We start from the raw sequence: 22,160 nt of genomic DNA, 5'->3' as shown, positions 1-22,160 counted from the left end.
AAAATCATGGGCATTAATATGGTGTGTGTGTCCCCTTTGCTGCTATAACAGCCTCCACTCCTCTGGGAAGGCTTTCCACTAGATGTGGAACATTGCTGCAGGGACCTGCTTCCATTCATTTAAGTCATTTAGCCACAAGAGCATTACGGAGGTTGGGCACTGATGTTGGCTGATTAGGCCTGGTTCACAGTCAGCGTTCCAATTCATATCAAAGGTGTTTGATGGGGTTGAGGTCAGGGCTCTGTGCAGGCCAGTCAAGATCTTCCACACCGTTCAACAAACCATTTCCGTGTGGACCTCGTTTTGTGCACAGGGGCGTTGTCATGCTAAAACAGGAAAGGGCCTTCCTCAAACAGTTGCCACAAAGTTGGAAGCACACAATCACCTAGAAGGTCATTGTATGCTGTAGCATCATTGTATGCTGTAGTGCAAACCCGTACAATGAAAAACAGCCCCAGACCACTATTCTTCAACCACCAAACTTCAGTTGGCACTACGCATCGGGGCAGGTAGCATTCTCCAGGCTGTATCACATCCGGCCATGATTGGGAGTCCCATAGAGCGGCACACAATTGGCCCAAGTAGGTCATCATAAATTAGAATTTGTTCTTAACAGACTTGAGTTTTTATTTTTTATTAAAAAGTTAAATGAAAAATAAATTATCCTGGCATCCGCCAAACCCAGATTCGTCCGTCCGGACTGCCAGATAGTGAAGCATGATTCATCACTCCAGAGAACGCGTTTCGCCTGCTCCAGAGTCCAATTGCGGCGAGCTTTACACCACTTCAACCGACGCTCGGCATTGCGCATGGTGATCTTAAGCTTGTGTGTGGCTGCTCGGCCACGGAAACCCATTTCATGAAGCTCCCGACAAACAGTTCTTGTGCTGACGAGGCTTCCAGAGGCAGTTTGGTACTCGGTAGTGAGTGTTCCAACTGAGGATTTTTTTATTTATTTTGCGGTGCGTGCTTGAGCACTATGCGGCCCCATTCTGAGAGTTTGTGTGGCTTACCACTTCGCTGCTGAGCTGGTTGCTGCTCCTAGACGTTTCCACATCACAATAACAGCACTTATAGTTCACTGGGACAGCTTCAGCAGTACAGAAATTTGTAGAACTGACTTGTTGGAAAGGTGGCACCCTATGACGGTGCCACGTTGAAACTCACTGAGCTCTTCAGTAAGGCCTTTGATTATTCTATATGTATATATGCCTTGATTTCTCTAAACATAAAATAAGCTTTCATTTGACATACACCTATGAACTTCACATTGATGCTCATGGGTCCTTTTACATGGAAATGTCCATATCCAATCAATCAATACTATTCTACCTGTATGTCAATTGATACTCCATAAAAATACATTAAAAAAAATAAATGTTTTAATCGCTCAATTCTATTGACTGCCCAATCTACCAATGTATACTACCGTTCAAAAGTTAAGTCACTTAGAAATGTACTAGTTTTTTTTTTTTTACACATTTTTTGTACATTAAAATAATCTCAAATTGATCAGAAACACATTGTCGAGATTGTTAATGTTGTAAATTACTATTGTAGCTGGAAACAGCTGATTTCTTATGTAATATCTACATAGGCGTACAGAGGCACAGTATCAGCAACCATCACTCATGTGTTCCAATGGCACGTTGAGTTAGCTAATCCAAGTTTATAATTGTAACTGATCATTAAAAAAACTTTTCAATTATATTAGCACAGCTCAAAACTGTTATCCTGTTGAAAGAAGCAATAAAACTGTCCTTCTTTAGACCAGTTGAGTATCTGGAGCATCAGCATTTGTGGGTTCGATTACAGGCTCAAAATGGCCAGAAATAAAGCGCTTTCTTCTGAAATTCATCAGTCTATTCTTGTTCTGAGAAATGAAGGCCATTGTGTACCACTCCCTTCACAGAACAGCACAAACTGGCTCTAACCAGATTAGAAAGAACAGTGCGAGGCCCTGGTGCACAACTGAGCAAGAGGACAAGTACTATTTAGTGACGCTGCCAGTTGACGACGTGTGAGGCATCTGCATCCTTATTAGCATACTGCACACATAGCACTGATTTTCACAATACAACTGACAATGCCTGAAAACCACTGGTGCATGACATCTTGGCAGGCTGTCATAGTCAGCCATGAAATCCATGCTGTTAGAAGAACACAAAATTAATTTCATAATGTCAATATGAAGATTCCTTGCAATCAATTAAATCCACTATTTCATGCAGCATGTTTCGTATGCAATAGGACTGCTCAAATTATCTGCAAGTTTCCCTGTCGATAAACAGTAGAATTTGGACAATAGATTGCCGTCTGTCAATCCACAGTAGTTCTGTGTAACTTCACATTGCGAAGTTCAGCTCAATCACAAGTCCCAACATATTCTCCTGAGATGAAAGAGAATTGCTCGGTTCTGCTCGTTTCTCTGCATGAATAAAAATAGGGAAACAACTCAAAGAAACCAGAACGCTACATTTTCCTCTAGTACAGGACTGGAGAGGAATGGTGTGCCTGAGAGTTATCACATTTCAGTGAAAGCAGAAAAGGGTTTATTCATCAAGCAGTGGGCTGACATGTAAAGAATATGGAATGTGCAATGTTCAATTTCCCTGAGAAACCCTATTATATTAACCTCAACCAAATATTGTCAACCCACCCAGCCTCATTCTGACATAGTCTTCAGCACATTGTCAATTGATCCGCTTTTAGGATTTCCAAATCCACATAACAACGTACACACATATGCACACAAAACATATTCCTAGTGAGGAAAGTAGAAAAATAAATGACCAAAATACTAAAACAAAGTAGTCTTCAAGAGTTGTCTCTTCTTTACTGGTTTTGTTGAAATCAGCAGATGAGTTATTATTTGTGACAAGCGTTAGTCTTCTAGTTCGCACTTCCCCATCTTTCCAGCACTGCGTCGTTTATTTGGTGGGCATGTGCGAGAGTGCGTGCGAGTACAAGATGTGATCAGAAGATCCCTCTTACCTTGTGCCCAGCAGGTGTGACCCCATCCTCCGTGACGCTTTGTCCATTCTGAAAAGAAACAAGACAAAACACCGTTTCAGTGCCAAGATGGTTGCCGTGTACGAGACAAATAGCAACCTAGAGCATCCATAGTCATTACTGCTACTTTGCTCCTAAACTGACAAACCCAATAATCTACTGCAAACACTTTCCCCGTGGCTTTCGCCTGTTGAAAAGGCCAACCACTGTTATCGTCCAACAATGCATCTAGCGGAACCATTGCTAAGAGCCCTTTAAAGGAAACATGTTATCAGCCACATTATTATCAGTCTGCACATTATTTCCCAGAATTCACAGGATGGACCAGAGGCTAAAACACCGGATGAGATAATTGCTGTGTAGTTTCACAAGAGCAGACAATCTTTAAATGTCATGACGAGAAGAAGGGAGCCAAGGCATTTGAAGACCATTACTTGAGCCTTGCCACTTTCTAGTGAAATCACACTGTCATTAAGGCTAATAACCAATAAACAATAGTAACCATGTTTAAAAACTTCAGGTAGCTGGGGTGACAACAGGAGATGACGTGTAATTGACTAAATGTTTTGCCCTTAGCAGAATATATGGTGCAACAGTACAGAGTTGTGAAATATCCAACTGCCACAGGTGATTAAAAGAGTATCTCTGGAGACGTTCAATCTAAAAACAAAATACAGAGGTGTCCGTTTCTTCTGAAGCATTGCTAAACAACCTTTCTCTTAACATAGCAGTCCGAATTGACTTTGCTATACAGTATATTGCGTTGGAAAAAACAGAACAGTCAAACGCACAAAGAAAGGAGTTTGGACTAGGATTAACAGATCCCCCACCACCACCACCTTCCTCCCGGTCATGTCACAATGGAGAGCGAGGCGACGCTGAAGTCAGACTTCCTCTCCTACTCTTTTCCCTTGACGACAAAACACAGTTATTTTCTTTTAACACACACAAAACGGCAGGCAGGCAGCAGCGCCAGCCAGGACATCGATTGGCCTTGAGTGGTGATAAAGTAGGGAAGAGAGCAGGGGGGGGAATGGCTTTACTGAGGCACTTCCCTTCGTCTCAGGGAAGAAAAAGATCTTTACTTGTCCACGATAGTCATCTCCTCACAGATCGATTAGTGCGTTGGGCTACACAATAAATGAACATAAAATGGAAATGTTTTGTTGAGTCAGTCCCAAAGGCTGCGTTTACACAGGCAGACCAATTCTGATATTTTCCATGAATTGGTCTTTCACAAATCAAAATCAGCTCTTTTTGCATGCCAAAAGGACCAAGAGTGAGACATTACTGCTGTGGCCTCTGCTACAAATCAGGAGCTCAAGCAAACAAGAAGTAGGATTACAGTAAAATAACAACTTGTTAGGCTATCAAGTCTAGGAAACACAATAATGAGCTTCTCAAAACCAGCCTGAGGTTTTATTAGTGCAGAAGGCAGATCAATATTTTATTAGACTTTAAAATAAAAAAAACACTGAGTGCAGTTCAACTACAAATGTATTTTATCTAGACAATGAGATTCTAGGAAGTGTCGTGCCTCACACCATTAGATTCACATCCATGGAGGTAGGACATTTTGTTCGTTTGCTCCAAATGTTAAGAAAATAAATCACCACAACAAAATGGGTTGTGGAGGTGATCTTGGGTTGGGCAGCATCCAGATTTCATATCGTCCTCCTTTTCTGATGCTGCGATTTACAGTATTACTGTCTTAGGGGACACTAAAACTGCAACAAACAAAAAAAGCCCATTGGACATCACCAGAATGCTAATAAAATTAGCACAAGTAAAAAGAGAATTTCCATAGAGGCTGCTACCTAAATATGTTAACAAGCTCAAACGAAAATAAACCAGGGCTGTCAAAGTGAACGTTAATAACGCAGGACATGTTTATCGGCGTACATTCTTTTGGTGCCGTTAATCACGTCTCGATTTCTTCACCACACGTGTTTCTGCACAAACCCCCTTTAAGTGCAGAATCCAACGCTGAACACAACTACAGTCAATGCTTGTGCCTTTACAATCACTGAAGACCGTGTGCATCTAGCCAAAAAGTTATGCCCAATATTACTGGAGCTATGATTTTTATTTACTTAATTAAACATTGGGAGCATTAATAGCTGTATGTTCGTGACTTGTGTTGTTTATGGTGAAAATGCCATTAAAAAATCTGATGTTCCTAATTGTGTGTTTCAAAGCATAGTATGTATGTTACTCAATGCACTACTTTTTAAATTATTTTCTCTTCTTTTGGGCCAAATTTGATGCAAATTCAAAAATGGTGATTAAATCACGATTAACTTGATTATTTATTTTAAAAATCATTTGACAGCCCTAAGGTAAACTAATTGCAAAGACAGGCAATCCAGCTCAAAAGTTCTACAAGTATAGGTAGAAGCTACCGAAAGTCATTGTTGGGTCTGAATGAAAGACATTGTGCAAATGAACAAAGTTTTGACAAAATGCTTGTCTGAAGGAAGAAGAGCACTGGCTCTGGAGCAGCATGTGTACGTACACGCTGTGTCTGTGTAGGGCAACGGGCCTGCCTGCTCTGCGAAGACGGGTGAGGAGCAGAAAGAGGGGCCGAGAAGAGGGGGGCAAGGAAATCAAGATGGCAGCGGCAGCTGTACAGATACTGTAACTCATCCAGAGCAATTTTGACTTCTCAAACACGGCAGAAAGCTACCCCTACATGACGCCCGTCACCTTATTAATTCAAGCCACTTACCCAGCTAACTTGCCCTTAACACCTCTATACGGGTCGAAAATGGCAGATTAGGTGTTTATTAGTGCCCACATTAGAAGACCGTAACATGCTGTACGTGATGCCAGAGCTCTGGCTCTGCGCTTCACAGGTCAGTATGGGTTTTGACTAACAGACGTTCTAAACTTGAGCACCTCGCGCAAAAAGTTATTATTTTAAATAAAAAAACATTTTGTTACATCCACCAGATAAACACTGTAAAATGTGTCTTCTTTACAGAGTCAGCCATTGCAGTTGCCCCCATCCCTCCTGCTAAATTGGGCAACATTCAGTTGTCCGAGTGAGGGAAATGCAGTAAATTAAGAGGACTCAAATGTATTTTGAAAGATGAGACATTGAGGATTCTAATAAATACAGTTTGTGTCATACAAGCAAAGCCAAAACACCAGTGAGTCCAAATGTGCAATTAAGTTTTATGATTTGGAAATCTGATGTATACCACACCTCAGGCCATAAACAGGTGCCTTATTGCTATTACCATATCCCCCGTGCATCCCGCAAAGGCGGAGGTGTTGCTAACATTTACGATAGCAAATTTCAATTTACAAAAAAAAAAAATGACGTTTTCGTCTTTTGAGCTTCTAGTCATGAAATCTATGCAGCCTACTCAATCACTTTTTATAGCTACTGTTTACAGGCCTCCTGGGCCATATACAGCGTTTCTCACTGAGTTCCCTGAATTCCTATCGGACCTTGTAGTCATAGCAGATGATATTCTAATCTTTGGTGACTTTAATATTCACATGGAAAAGTCCACAGACTCACTCCAAAAGGCTTTTTCGGAGCCATCATCGACTCAGTGGGTTTTGTCCAACATGTCTCTGGACCCACTCACTGTCACAGTCATACGCTGGACCTAGTTTTGTCCCATGGAATAAATGTTGTGGATCTTAATGTTTTTCCTCATAATCCTGGACTATCGGACCACCATTTTATTACGTTTGCAATTGCAACAAATAATCTGCTCAGACCCCAACCAAGGAACATCAAAAGTCGTGCTATAAATTCACAGACAACACAAAGATTCCTTGATGCCCTTCCAGACTCCCTCTGCCTACCTAAGGACGCCAGAGGACAAAAATCAGTTAACCACCTAACTGAGGATCTCAATTTAACCTTGCGCAATACCCTAGATGCAGTTGCACCCCTAAAAACTAAAAACATTTCTCATAAGAAACTAGCTCCCTGGTACACAGAAAATACCAGAGCTCTGAAGCAAGCTTCCAGAAAATTGGAACGGAAATGGCGCCACACCAAACTGGAAGTCTTCCGACTAGCTTGGAAAGACGGTACCGTGCAGTACCGAAGAGCCCTTACTGCTGCTCGATCATCCTATTTTTCTAACTTAATTGAGGAAAATAAGAACAATCCGAAATTCCTTTTTGATACTGTCGCAAAGCTAACTAAAAAGCAGCATTCCCCAAGAGAGGATGACTTTCACTTTAGCAGTGATAAATTCATGAACTTCTTTGAGGAAAAGATTATGATTATTAGAAAGCAAATTACGGACTCCTCTTTAACCTCTTGCTTCTACTCGGGACGCTTGCGTCCCAACTAGAGCTCTGGAAATGCAAATGCGCTACGCTAAATGCTAATAGTATTAGTTAAAACTCAAACGTTCATTAAAATACACATGCAGGGTATCGAATTAAAGCTACACTCGTTGTGAATCCAGGCAACAAGTCAGATTTTTAAAATGCTTTTCGGCGAAAGCATGAGAAGCTATTATCTGATAGCATGAAACAATACACTACAACACAAAAGATCCGCAGGGGACGTAAACAAAATAATTAGCATTTCGGCGTTACACAAACCGCACAATAAAATAGAAAACATTCATTACCTTTCACCATCTTCTTTGTTGGCACTCCTAGATGTCCCATAAACACTATTGGGTCTTTATTTCAATTAAATCGGTCCATATAAAGCCTAGATATCGTTATATGTAGACTGTGTGATAAACGAAAAAAACATCGTTTCAAAACGTAACGTAATTTTTTTAAATTCAAAAAGTCGACGATAAACTTTCACAAAACACTTCGAAATACTTTTGTAATGCAACTTTAGGTATTAGTAAACGTTAATAAGCGATAAAATTCATCAGGAGGCGATGTAAAGATCATTAGCTGTCCGTCTGGAAAAATGTCCGGCTAGAAACTCAACGAAAATATCCGGTCCTAGACCTGAAGAAATACGGTGCCTTGCATGTGTTTGACCAAGAAAAAACTCGAAGGGAAATGACAAGACTCTAGACACCCTGTGGAAGCTGTAGGTACTGCAACCTCAGTCAATTAATTGTGGTTCACCTTTATCAATGGGTTCAAGTAGCGCATGGATATATTTTCCCATTTTCAGTGATCAGTTTTTCCTGTGCTTTTCGATGTAAATGCCGTTCTGGTAAAGCCACAGCAGTGATTTAACCAGTTTTATAAACGTCTGAGTGTTTTCTATCCACACAGACTAAGCAAATGCATATACTATATTCCTGGCATGAGTAGCAGGGCGCTGAAATGTTGCGCGATTTTTAACAGAATGTTCAAAAAAGTAGAGGGTAGAAGGAAGAGGTTAAACCTGCATTTTCCTCCAAACCTCAGTTGTCCTGAGTCTGCACAACTCTGCCAGGACCTAGGATCAAGAGAGACGCTCAAGTGTTTTAGTACTATATCTCTTGACACAATGATGAAAATAATCATGGCCTCTAAACCTTCAAGCTGCATACTGGACCCTATTCCAACTAAACTACTGAAAGAGCTGCTTCCTGTGCTTGGCCCTCCTATGTTGAACATAATAAACGTCTCTCTATCCACTGGATGTGTACCAAACTCACTAAAAGTGGCAGTAATAAAGCCTCTCTTGAAAAAGCCAAACCTTGACCCAGAAAATATAAAAAACTATCGGCCTATATCGAATCTTCCATTCCTCTCAAAAATTTTTGAGAAGGCTGTTGCGCAGCAACTCACTGCCTTCCTGAAGACAAACAATGTATACGAAATGCTTCAGTCTGGTTTTAGACCCCATCATAGCACTGAGACTGCACTTGTGAAGGTGGTAAATTACATTTTAATGGCATCGGACCGAGGCTCTGCATCTGTCCTCGTGCTCCTAGACCTTAGTGCTGCTTTTGATACCATCGATCACCACATTCTTTTGGAGAGATTGGAAACCCAAATTGGTCTACACGGACATGTTCTGGCCTGGTTTAGATCTTATCTGTCGGAAAGATATCAGTTTGTCTCTGTGAATGGTTTGTCCTCTGACAAATCAACTGTAAATTTCGGTGTTCCTCAAGGTTCCGTTTTAGGACCACTATTGTTTTCACTATATATTTTACCTCTTGGGGATGTTATTCGAAAACATAATGTTAACTTTCACTGCTATGCGGATGACACACAGCTGTACATTTCAATGAAACATGGTGAAGCCCCAAAATTGCCCTCGCTAGAAGCATGTGTTTCAGACATAAGGAAGTGGATGGCTGCAAACTTTCTAATTTTAAACTCGGACAAAACAGATATGCTTGTTCTAGGTCCCAAGAAACAAAGATATCTTCTGTTAAATCTGACAATTAATCTTAATGGTTGTACAGTCGTCTCAAATAAAACTGTGAAGGACCTCGGCGTTACTCTGGACCCTGATCTCTCTTTTGAAGAACATATCAAGACAATTTCGAGGACAGCTTTTTTCCATCTACGTAACATTGCAAAAATCAGAAACTTTCTGTCCAAAACAGATGCAGAAAAATTAATCCATGCTTTTGTCACTTCTAGGTTAGACTACTGCAATGCTCTACTTTCCGGCTACCCGGATAAAGCACTAAATAAACTTCAGTTAGTGCTAAATACGGCTGCTAGAATCCTGACTAGAACCAAAAAATTTGATCATATTACTCCAGTGCTAGCCTCTCTACACTGGCTTCCTGTCAAAGCAAGGGCTGATTTCAAGGTTTTACTGCTAACCTACAAAGCATTACATGGGCTTGCTCCTACCCATCTCTCTGATTTGGTCCTGCCGTACATACCTACACGTACGCTACGGTCACAAGACGCAGGCCTCCTAATTGTCCCTAGAATTTCTAAGCAAACAGCTGGAGGCAGGGCTTTCTCCTATAGAGCTCCATTTTTTATGGAACGGTCTGCCTACCCATGTCAGAGACGCAAACTCGGTCTCAACCTTTAAGTCTTTACTGAAGACTCATCTCTTCAGTGGGTCATATGATTTGAGTGTAGTCTGGCCCAGGAGTGGGAAGGTGAACGGAAAGGCTCTGGAGCAACGAACCGCCCTTGCTGTCTCTGCCTGGCCGGTTCCCCTCTTTCCACTGGGATTCTCTGCCTCTAACCCTATTACAGGGGCTGAGTCACTGGTTTACTGGGGCTCTTTCATGCCGTCCCTGGAGGGGGTGCATCACCTGAGTGGGTTGATTCACTGTTGTGGTCATCCTGTCTGGGTTGGCACCCCCTCCCCCCTTGGGTTGTGCCGTGGCGGAGATCTTTGTGGGCTATACTCAGCCTTGTCTCAGGATGGAAAAGTTGGTGGTTGAAGTTATCCCTCTAGTGGTGTGGGGGCTGTGCTTTGGCAAAGTGGGTGGGGTTATATCCTTCCTGTTTGGTCCTGTCGTGTCCTCGGATGGGGTCACAGTGTCTCCTGACCCCTCCCGTCTCAGCCTCCAGTATTTATGCTGCAGTAGTTTATGTGTCGGGGGGCTAGGGTCAGTTTGTTATATCTGGAGTACTTCTCCTGTCCTATTCGCTGTCCTGTGTGAATCTAAGTGTGCGTTCTCTAATTTTCTCCTTCTCTCTCTCGGAGGACCTGAGCCCTAGGACCATGCCCCAGGACAACCTGACATGATCACTCCTTGCTGTCCCCAGTCCACCTGGCCATGCTGCTGCTCCAGTTTCAACTGTTCTGCCTTACTATTATTCGACCATGCTGGTCATTTATGAACATCTTGGCCATGTTCTGTTATAATCTCCACCCGGCACAGCCAGAAGAGGACTGGCCACCCCACATAGCCTGGTTCCTCTCTAGGTTTCTTCCTAGGTTTTGGCCTTTCTAGGGAGTTTTTCCTAGCCACCGTGCTTCTACACCTGCATTGCTTGCTGTTTGGGGTTTTAGGCTGGGTTTCTGTACAGCACTTTGAGATATCAGCTGATGTACGAAGGGCTATATAAATAAATTTGATTTGATTTTGATTTGATTTATTATAAACTGGTTACCAACGTAATTAGAGCAGTAAAAAATGTGTTGTCATACCTATGGAATATGGTCTTATATACCACATTTGTCAGCCAATCAGCACTCAAACCACCCAGTCTATTTATTCATGCATGCACGCACACACACAATCTATACAGTTGAAGACAGAAGTTTACATACACTTAGGTTGGAGTCATTAAAACTCATTTTTCAACCACTCTACAAACGTCTTATAAAGAAACCATGGTTTTGGCAAGTCGGTTAGGACAATCTACATTGTGCATGACAAGTAATTTTTCCAACAATTGTTTACAGACAGATTATTGCACTTATAATTCACTGTATCATAATTCCTGTGGGTCAGAAGTTTACATACACTAAGTTGACTGTGCCTTTAAACCGCTTGGAAAATTATTTCATGACTGATGGGCTAATTGACATCATTTGAGTCAATTGGAGATGTACCTGTGGATGTATTTCAAGGCCAACCTTTCAAACTCAGTGCCTCTTTTGCTTGACACCATGGGAAAATCCAAAGCAATCAGCCAAGAACTCAGAAAAAAATAGTGTAGACCTCCACAAGTCTGGTTCATCCTTGGGAGCAATTTCCAAACGCCTGAAGGTACCACGTTCATCTGTACAAACAATAGTACGCAAGTATAAACACCACTGGACCACGCAGCCGACATACCACTCAGGAAGGAGACACTTTGTCTCCTAGAGATGAACGTACTTTGGTGGGAAAAGTGCAAATCAATCCCAGAACAACAGCAAAGGACCTTGTGAAGATGCTGGAGGAAACAGGTACAAAAGTATCTATATCCACAGTAAAATCAGTCCTATATCGACATAACCTGAAATGCCGCTCAGGAAGGAAGAAGCCATTGCTTCAAAACCGCCATAAAAAAGCCAGACTACAGTTTGCAACTGCACATGGGGAAAAATATCATATTTTTTGGAGAAAAGGCCTCTGATGAAACACAAATCGAACTGTTTGGTCATAATGACTATCGTTATGTTTGGAGGAAAGAGTGGGAGGTTTGCAAGCCAAATATCATCATCCCAACCGTGTAGCATGGGGGTGGCAGCATCATGTTGTGGGGGTGCTTTGCTGCAGGAGGGACTGGTGCACTTCATAAAATAGATGGCATCAGAGGATGGAAAATGATGTGGATATAATGAAGCAACATCTCAAGACATCAGTCAGGAAGTTAAAGCTTGGTCGCAAATGGGTCTTCCAAATGGACAATGACCCCAAGCATACTTCCAAAGCTATAGCAAAAAGTCAAGGTATTGGAGTGGCCAGACCCAAAGCCCTGACCTCTATCCTATAAAATTGAAAAAGCATGTGCGAGCAAGGAGGCCTGTAAACCTGACTCAGTTACACCAGCTCTGTCAGGAGGAATGGGCCAAAATTCACCCAAATCATTGTGGGAAGCTTGTGGAAGGCTACCTGAAACATTTGACCCAAGTTAAACAATTTAAGAACAATGCTACCAAATACTAATTGAGTGTACCGTAATTGCTGGACTATTAAGCGCACCTGAATATAAACCGCACCCACTGAATTATTTAAAAAAATATGTATTTTGTACATAAATAAGCCTATAAGCCGCAGGTGCCTACCGGTACATTGAAACAAATTAACTTTACACAGCCTTTAAACGAAACACGGCTTGTGTAACAAAAATTAAAACAGTAGCCTACCAAGAAAGTCATTGGTCACCATCTTCCTCCTCCTGTGCACTGAAACCACTGAAGTCATCTCCTTCGGTGTCGGAGTTGAATAGCCTCAGAATTGCTTCATCCGATGTTGGATCGTTTTCATTGTCGCTCTCGTCACTTTCATCCGGAGGCAAATACCCCGCTGAGCTCATGCTGCCCCTTCAACACGCAGCAGTCCAGCCTTTCGAAACCCGTTGATGATAGTGGATTTTTTGACAATGCTCCACGCTGTCAGGACCCACTGGCAGACTTGACCATAAGATGCTCTTCGCCTGCGGCCCGTTTTAGTGAAGGATTTCTCCCCACTTGTCATCCAAGCCTCCCACTGAACAAGGAGCGCCACCTTAAATGCACGATTTACACTGATGTCGAGTGGCTGCAAATACTTTGGGCCATCTGCTTTTCTTCCCTCTGAAAGCTTTTGTTGTCTTTTTGCACTGAGTCAGTTCCTCACGCTGCTGTTTCCAACGTCTTATCATCGACTCATTAAGGCCAAGCTCCCATGCAGCAGCTCTATTTCCTTTTCCAACAGCCAGATTTATCGCCTTCAACTTGAAAGCTGCATCATATGCATTTCTCCGTGTCTTTGCCATGATGAGGGTGACAAAATGACTACCGTAATCAGAATGATGGGAAGTTTGAGCGCGCTCGATTTACGTCACATTATGTGACGGTGCTCAGTTTTTTTGGCGGCATGAATCTTGTGAAAGCGGGAAAAATCCATCAATTAGCCGCGTCATTGTATAAACCGCGAGGTTCAAAGTGTGGGAATAAAGTAGCGGCTTATAGTCCAGAAATTACGGTATGTAAAATTCTGACCCACTGGGAATGTGATGGAAAAAAATAAAAGCTGGTTAGGGCCAGTTTGCGCTGTTCTGTGAAGGGAGGACACAGCAATTTCTCGCATGGAATAGCCTTCATTTCTCAGAACAAGAATAGACTGACAATTTTCAGAAGAAAGGGATTTGTTTCTGGCCATTTTTAGCCTTTTAAAAACAATAAACTTGGATTAGTTAACACAAGGTGCCACTGGAACACAGGAGTGATGGTTGCTGATAATGGGCCTCTGTACACCTATGTAGATATTCCTTTTTAATTATTTTTTTAATCAGCCGTTTCCAGCTACAATAGTCATTTACAACATTAACCATATCTAAACTGTATTTCTGATCAATTTATAATGGACAAAAAATATGTTTTTTTATTTATTTTTTAAATAAGGACATTTCTAAGTGACCCCAAACTGTTGAACGGTAGTGTGGAATTGAAAATTATGCAGACAATTACATTGATGGAAGCCAAACTCCATCTGCAATATTAAAGCTGATCTACCCCCTAATTAAAACGCGAATGGAAAAAAAGTAATTGTGTGATGACGGGGATGCCGGATTGTGTTCATGAATATTCTTATGTTACTGAATGAATCCAAAGTATTTTCAGAGTTCGATATAAAACAAATGAAGCGAAAAGTACTTTAAATATAAAATACACATAAAATCAACAGTGTAACATTTGGAATCAGCCTCGTGTCAAATTAACTGTTGTGGCCTTACATTTAGTCTAATAATATTCCCTTTCATTTGCTACCATGGTTATGCATATGCATTTCATATTAGTTCTGTAAGAAACATTTCAACTTAACCCTATCCACACAGGCCAAATACCAGGAGTGTCAAGAGTTAAACAGTAGCTACAAATATTCACATACATTGAAAAACTTAAGAAATAGTTGACAGTATTGAAACACCATCCCGCGGCTTTGTCCAAATACCCCGGTAGGCAAGGCATACCGCCCAAGCCTAAGGTGAACTATTCCTTTAATAAACTAAAACTGAAAGGCAAAACGTAGTTTTGAAACACTGACATAAAAACCTAATCATTGGGAGGAGGGGTTTATCCACAAACAATCAGCACCTTGAGGAGGAAAGCCTACTGGTTTGGCACTCTTCCAGTTCAAGAATGCATTTCCCTAATTTCTGTGTCGACTTCCCTCTCATTCTCACTTCTTCCCTCTACCCCTCTCCTTCCTTCCCTCCCTCCCTCTGAGGTGTGCAGTAATGTAGCAATATTCACTGGGTGTTCAGGAGATGTTGAAGCTAGAATGTGGAAGATGCTACTCTACACATTTCAGCCTCATTAGCTCCACATGGCTGATCCAAGTTGCCCAGGCAGTTAACCACGCTCTCCCCTGAGATTCCAATCAGAGCAAACACACACAGCGCTCACACACATATGCACATTAACACTATACACTCAGACCTCCCGAGTGGTGCAGCGGTCTAAGGCACAGCATCGCAGTGCTAAAATGTTTCATTACAGACCCGGGTCCGACCTCAGCTGTCAGGTGAACAGTGTTTCCTCTAACACATTGGTACGGCTGGCTTCCGGGTTAAGCAGGCGGGTGTTAATAGGCGCGGTTTGGCGGATCATGTTTCGGAGGACGCATGACTCGACCTTCACCTCCGGAGCCCGTTGGGGAGTTGCAGTGATGAGACAAGATCGAAATCGGGGAGAAATATTATATATACAAACACACAACCAATCAAAAGTTTGGACACACCTACTCATTCAAGGGTTTGTCTTTATTTTTACTATTTTCAATATTGTAAAAAATTAGTGCAGACATCAAAACTATGAAATAACACATATGGAATCATGTATTAACCCCAAAAAGTGTTAAACAAATCAACATATATTTTACATCTTCAAAGAAGCCACACTTTGCCTTGATGACAGCTTTGCAAACCTGGCATTTTCTCAACCAGCTTCACCTGGAATGCTTTTCCCAAAACTCTAGGAGTTCCCACATACGCTGAGCACTTGTTGGCTGCTTTTCCTTCACTCTGTGGTCCAACTCATCCCAAACCACCTCAATTGGGTTGAGGTTGGGTGATTGTGGAGCCCACAAAACGTCTGTCTATGTGTGTCTGTCTGTGCGTGCGCCTACAAGTTCCTGCCTGTGCGTGTGTGTGTGCCTGCGCGCCTGTCTGCCTAACCGCCCGCCCGTACCGGTCTGTGCATGCCTGCACGTGCACCCCCCTCCCTGCCTGCGTGTTCCCATGCCTGCCCCTCGTATGCGCGCCTGTCTGCCTAACCACCCACCCCTGCCTGCTCGTTTGTGTCTGCCTTCCCATCTTTGCGGGCACGCCTTCCTGGCTGCGCATGCTCGCCTGTGGCACCCACCTTCCTACCTGCGCGTACCAATGCTCGCCCACCCGTGCCTGCCTGTCCCTCGTGTGCGTGTGTCTGTACGTGCGCGCCTGTCTGAATAGCAAAAATGTCACTGAGGGGCAGTGTTTTTACAACTAATACCGGTTTGCCTGAGGCTGATGCCATGCAGGTGTTTGTATACATTCATACACTCTCGCATTCAAATAAACACAAAGAATACACACACATACATGTAATAGTGCCAGACATGCAAACAAACATATTCAGTTGGCATTGCTGTTATGATTTTAGTTGTCCTTGATGTCCTTTGTTTAATTTTGTTTGTTTATTTTTTTCCCACATTTTTTGGCCTGGTGGGAGATCTGTCAACGTGCCCTTGAGCAGGGCATTGAACCTGGATGCTTCTGTGTGTCGCTCTGATTGGGAGTCTGTTGGATGACTGGTACGATGCAGTTTATGAGCGGCTTCACTGCAAGTATATTATATGCTTCAGATATTCAATAAAATAAGTCTAAAAAGCTATTTTTGCTTTATCATTGTGGTATTGTGTGTAGAGTAATGAGGGGGGGGGAAACGATTTAAATCATTTTTAGAATAAGGCTGTAACCTAACAAAATTTGGAAAAAGTCTAGGGGTCCGAGTACTTTCCAAAGGCACTGTTTAGTACAGTACAGTATATGGACTCGTGTTCTCTACTGTGCAGTACTTTTCTTTACTGTTCCGTTCAAAGCTGTGCTGTCCAAACGTGTGAAACAGATGTCCATGATTGATATGTTCAAATCTGAACCAGTCAGTGTTCAGTGGGTGAGGATGCTTGGTACAGTAAATGGAAAGAGGGGAGGTGTCATGGTAGGTGTCATAACGAGCCGGGAGAAGGTTAACATTAACTGGAGAGAGAGAGCGGCAGAAAGAGCCAACAGAATGGTCCAGTCTTGCTATGACAATCAGACAACAGAAAGACAATGATGAGCTGAACATAACAGTACGCCGCCAGTGAAAGGAAGGACACCAGCTGGGGACCCAACTGTGAGTTGTGACTTGGGCTGGGCGATATGGCCTAAAAATCGTTACCATTTTTCCAAATGTATGGGCGATTCACACCTGCAATCGAACCCACAAATGCGGATGCTCCAGATACTCAACTAGTCGAAAGGACGCCAATTTTATTGCTTATTTAAATCAGCACAATTCAAAATCTGACGTTTCCATTTACAACATTAACAATGTCTACACTGTATTTCTGATCAATTTGATGTCATTTTAAAATGGACAAAAAAAAAAAGGAAAAAGGCTTTTCTTTCAGAAACAAGGACATTTCTAAGTGACCCCAAACTTTGACAGTAAGTGTACATATCATCTCTTTAGATTTGTGTGTATTAGATAGCTGTTGTGGAATTGTTAGATTACTTGTACTGTACATGAGATGTCAATTTCCATTAATGAACTACGCATTTCCCTATGTCATGTTAGCGGTGTACTGCAGTGGCTGGGAGGAGCTTGTTGCTAGCGCTAATGTTTAAATGACTCCACAGCAAAAAATATTCAAGTTGTTGGGAAAGTGTGAACACAGATACAGCATATTGAGATGAAATTATACAGTACATGTTTTTCGTTGCGCCAAAGATGAGAAGGGAGCAAACTGGGACCTAAAGAAGCCTGGTGGTGATCCAGTGACAGCACATGGAATGGAGAGACAGGAAGGGAGAGAGATCGGAATTGAGGGGCAACATACAGTAAGTGCCATGTGACAACCCTGGGCTGAATCTGTAGCTGTCGCACAGTCTCTGGTTTCAAAACACAGATTGACAGGAAACACGCAGCTCATCAGCTGTTACCTGATAGCGAGTATCTCCTCGCACCGAGTGGATGTATTCAGTGCATGTTGTGATTGTCACATTTCTATTCTGATTAGACATTCACAACAATAGGCTTGCAGATTTAACATCCTACTATTTAGAACTGCAGTTGTATAGTGTAGACATCAATTGTCAACAGTAAACAACTGACATCATCAGCTATAGTATAGCAAAGGACCAATGGTAGAATCTGAACAGAGTTCGTACTTTTGACAGTCAGTGCCGTGGCAACTCTGCCATAAAGCTGTTCATGAATCTGACCTTGGCTTGTCCCATCAGAAAGTAACCCAAGCACAACTGTTCAATCAATAAAAAACCCAGCTCTCCAAACCCAGCCGTGACCGTCTGTCTAGCAGGGGCAGAGCTCTCCCTTTACATCTCAATCAATCTACCCTGGCCTCGGCTGCCTATCGGTACAAGGTTGGAGTGGGACCAGGTGCCGATGAGAGCTGTGCTGTGACTTACAGCCTCAAGCTAAAATGAGAAAGTTCCCAGTGTGATGCATTCAAAAGACAGTCATCTAGCTCTACATTACTACACATTGACAATTTCTGCTCCTCCCGAAACTAATTGTAATTCAAACATGTTTTTTTTTTGGAGGAAACAGAACAGACATTTCAGCTTTGTCAAGGGAGCAGACTTTTTCTGAACGATCTATAGCCGTGGAAGCCTCCATGGGAGGAGGTTCAATTGTAAACAAATGGATTAAGCGAGGTGCATCCATTAAAGCAGAATTTGGTTTTTTCCATAACCAATTCTCCATTTCTGCTGTTAGAATGGATGGAGCGGTATCGCTCAAGTCGCAAACAAATAGAATTATAACGCCGCGGATGAAGTTCGGAATTACAATTTCATGTGTACAACATACCTGCAACACTATACTGAGAGCTTTTTCTTTTCTTTCTAAAAAAGGACATATTTTAGGTGGGGGTTTTTTCACAATGTATCATGTTTTTGCCCGAGTCCCCATACTGCACAAAGAGGATTAAGTGAATCACTGGTTGGGGTAAATTTCTCAAAGACCAGTGAAATAGCAAAAAGTGTCTGGACCATTCCATTTACGTCACAAATAGAGATTTTAGTTGTAAAAAAAAAGAAGCAAAACTCTAATTTAAAATTGCCCTGATCCGTGGTGCAGGGAAGACATGCTGTGGTGGTATAGTACATAATTACATTCAGAAGGCATTCATCAGGCCTCCCGAGTGGCACAGTGGTCTAAGGTGTCACTACAGATCCAGGTTCGATCCCGGGCCGTGTCGCAGCCGGTCGCAATGGAGAACCATGAGGCAGCGCACAATTGGCCCAGCGTCATCCTGGTTAGGGGGAGGGTTTGTCCTTGTCCCATCGCGCTCTAGCAACTCCTGAGGCAGGTCAGGCGCATGCAAACTGACACAGTCGCCAGTTGTACCGTGTTTCTCCCTACACATTGATGCGGCTGGCTTCCGGTTTAAGCGAGCAGTGTGTCAAGAAGCAGTGTGGCTTGGCAGGGTCGTGTTTCGGAGGACGCACGGCTCTCGACCTTCACCTCTCCCGAGTTGCAGCGATGGTACAAGACTAACTAATTGGAGATCACGAAATTGGGGAGAAAAAGGGGTAAAAAGTTAATTGAAAAAAATATTACGCACTCAAAAGCCAGGACATGCAAAGAGGATAGATGGCCAGAATCTCACCTGCCCATAAACTGCTAGGTTGAACACTTTTAAAAAGTTAAACTGATCCATGATACAATATTGTAATCTGTTACACAAAATTATAAATTCCTCAGCACATCCCACTTCAGCTACACTATCATTCACATGTCTACATTGAAAAGGTTCGATTAAGTTCGCCGGTCTATGGCCTGTGACGTGAACGCGCAAAAGAGATGAGTGAGGAGCACAATCTCAAATCAAACAGTAATCTGCGCTGCTCGGCCATGGTGTCAACAAGGCAGCATTACACGGAACACAAACAGGCTGTGCGCATGCGCCATCGTGCGTAATTGTATTTTATCCCCAACACTAAACGCGATCACGACACGCAGGTTAAAATATCAAAACAAACTCTGAACCAACTATATTAGATTGGGGACAGGTCGAAAAGCATTAAACATTTATGGCAATTTAGCTAGCTAGCTTGCACTTGCTAGATAATTTGTCCTATTTAGCTAGCAACAGCAAATTTGTCCTGGGATATAAACATTGAGTGGTTATTTTACCTGAAATGCACAAATACCTCTACTCCGACAATTAATCCACACATAAAACAGTCAACCGAATCGTTTAAAGTCATCCCTCTTCCTTCTCTTGACTTTATATTGCGATTGGCAACTTTCTTAAATTAGGTGCCTTAACGCCACTGACTTGGTTCGTCTTTCAGTCAACCAAGTGGGTATAACCAATGAGGAGATGGGAGAGGCATGACTTGCAGCGTGATCTGCGTCAGAAATAGAACTGATTTCTATTTTAGCCCTTGGCAACGCAGACGCTCGCGAGCAGTGTGGGTGCAATAATTGAATAACATAGATTTCTAAATGTATTTTGCAAGCGCGCGCCATAAAATGTTTGAATGTTGTAATAGTTTCCATTGGAAGGCAATCACTTTTGCATGTGAACACAGAATCCTATTATTCCACGTGCGTCACATTACGTCACATTTCGTTTTGGAGCGATTCAGAGACGGAAGAGATAGCGAGACATCCCACTCCCTCATGTTTTTTGGTTCATATACAGCCAATAAACTAAGCAGATGAGACCCAGCTGTTACTGCATTGGTGCCTATGGGAGAGCCACCCATTTTTTTAAACGATTAAAGTCCTGAGTGAGACATCTATTCACCACCTTTAGCCGACTGCGCCATCGGCCAAAACGGGGCACCTGGCTCACACCCAGATAGGCAACCAGGTTCCAGAGCGAATGCAATAAATGCGTCCACATGTTAGGTTTGGTTTGCTCCAAGCAAAACTCGGCTAGGCGAAGTTAACGTCCGTGCCTCGCATAAGCCCTTAAAATAAATTCACTTGAAACTAGAAAATAAACCCCAGCAATATTACTGTTTGTCCCTCGAGACATAATAACATAGCCAGTATACACTTCCTCAAAAGTCTGAATTAGTCGAACATGACTTCTTGATTTGACGTTTTTGGTCTTCAGCAATGTTTGGTGCAGTATTTCAAGTGTTCAAAAAAAAGTGCATATAAACTAGTCAAAAACATATTGCATTTTGGGCATTCATTGGCAAATGTATTTCCACGAGCAACAATAATCAGAATGGAAAAGTTTAGCCTACGGATATTTTTGGCACGCGGAATGAAAATAGTAATTTTAACAAACTGTTCAATAGTGTCCTTACCTCGGAGTCCAGTGTAACTAGCTCCATTTGGGGCCAGGGTTCCGCAAGGTGTGCAAGAGGCATTCTGCAGGTTTTTAGTTTCTCCCTCTGCTGCCGAAATACAAGTTGAGTTTGCCCAGATTTATTGGGTTTTAGATTGAGGTTGCGTTGCCCTTGACAAGGTATTGTTCATTCACAATTTGAAGTCTGGTCCGTTGAGATGTAGCCTATCACTTCAATCCCCGATGCAAGACATGCATCCAGTCGCACTCCGCAGCCGTCGACTCCAAACTAATATAATCGCTTCAAAATGACGTCGTATAATGACCACCTCTTCAGAAACAAGCAATTCCAACAGCAATAAGCACGATAATAACAAGGTGAGGCTTTGAGTAACCCCTTCACACGGGTAGCCTACATTCAGATTTGACGAGAAGAGAGGTGCTGGCTGTAGCGCTTAAACTCCAATCCGCTTAATAGGCTATCGCTATGCAATTATATTCCTCCGCCGAAATAATTAGCCTTCTCTTGTGTCCATGTAACCTAATTAATCTACGATGCAGCCTATTATATTATAGGCATACAGCTTCTCTTTTCCTCTGTGTTTCTGAGAGATTCCTCGGAGCGGGACTTCGTTCTGTCCGCTGGTTCATCCTCCAGAATGTAGCGTATCAACTCGACCAATTATTGTCAGACTCCAGACGGATTTCATCCAGCCCCTTCTCGGTCGGTCCGCCCAAACGTATTTTCGCCATCCCCTGGATGCTGGTTGAACTGCAAATTATGCATAGGCCTACGTAATGCGCCAAAAGCCCACAATTGGCGCTTGTTGACATTAATCAAATAAAATGTTGGTAGCGTAATAAGACCTCGAAGAGAATTTTGTTCAGTATGATGCTAAAAAAAAGAAGGGAACGAAGAGGAAGAGAACAAGAAGAAGAGGGCGATGATGGTGATACATTGTTATGCACAGAGGTATCATGCCAAAAAATTTACCCCAAAACCTAACCTTAATCCTAAACCTAACCATAATTCTAACCCTAAACGTTGCTTCTCAATTTTACTCATTTATAGCGTCATATAATGAGTTTAAAGATATTGCATTTGTCTATCAATGTCCCTTCAAAAAG

At 42.4% G+C, this 22,160-nt stretch overlaps 1 protein-coding gene across 1 annotated transcript in view; it reads right to left on the bottom strand.

Moving 5' to 3' along the window:
• rps6ka1 (ribosomal protein S6 kinase a, polypeptide 1) overlaps positions 1 to 21,700 on the bottom strand; it is a 113,704-nt gene extending 92,004 nt beyond the window's left edge. The window contains exons 1-2 of the mRNA XM_029674977.2: positions 21,052 to 21,700; positions 2,995 to 3,042 (exon numbers count right to left, since the gene is read on the bottom strand). Of these exons, the coding sequence (XP_029530837.1) occupies positions 2,995 to 3,042; positions 21,052 to 21,114 (111 nt within the window). The 5' untranslated portion in view covers positions 21,115 to 21,700. The remainder of the gene's footprint in view (positions 1 to 2,994; positions 3,043 to 21,051) is intronic.
• Positions 21,701 to 22,160: the final 460 nt, after the last annotated feature.

The sequence above is a fragment of the Oncorhynchus nerka genome, linkage group LG12, assembly GCF_034236695.1.
Source record: "Oncorhynchus nerka isolate Pitt River linkage group LG12, Oner_Uvic_2.0, whole genome shotgun sequence".
In the NCBI taxonomy this organism is placed as follows: domain Eukaryota; kingdom Metazoa; phylum Chordata; class Actinopteri; order Salmoniformes; family Salmonidae; genus Oncorhynchus; species Oncorhynchus nerka.
This window is presented reverse-complemented; position numbering and strand designations above follow the sequence as displayed.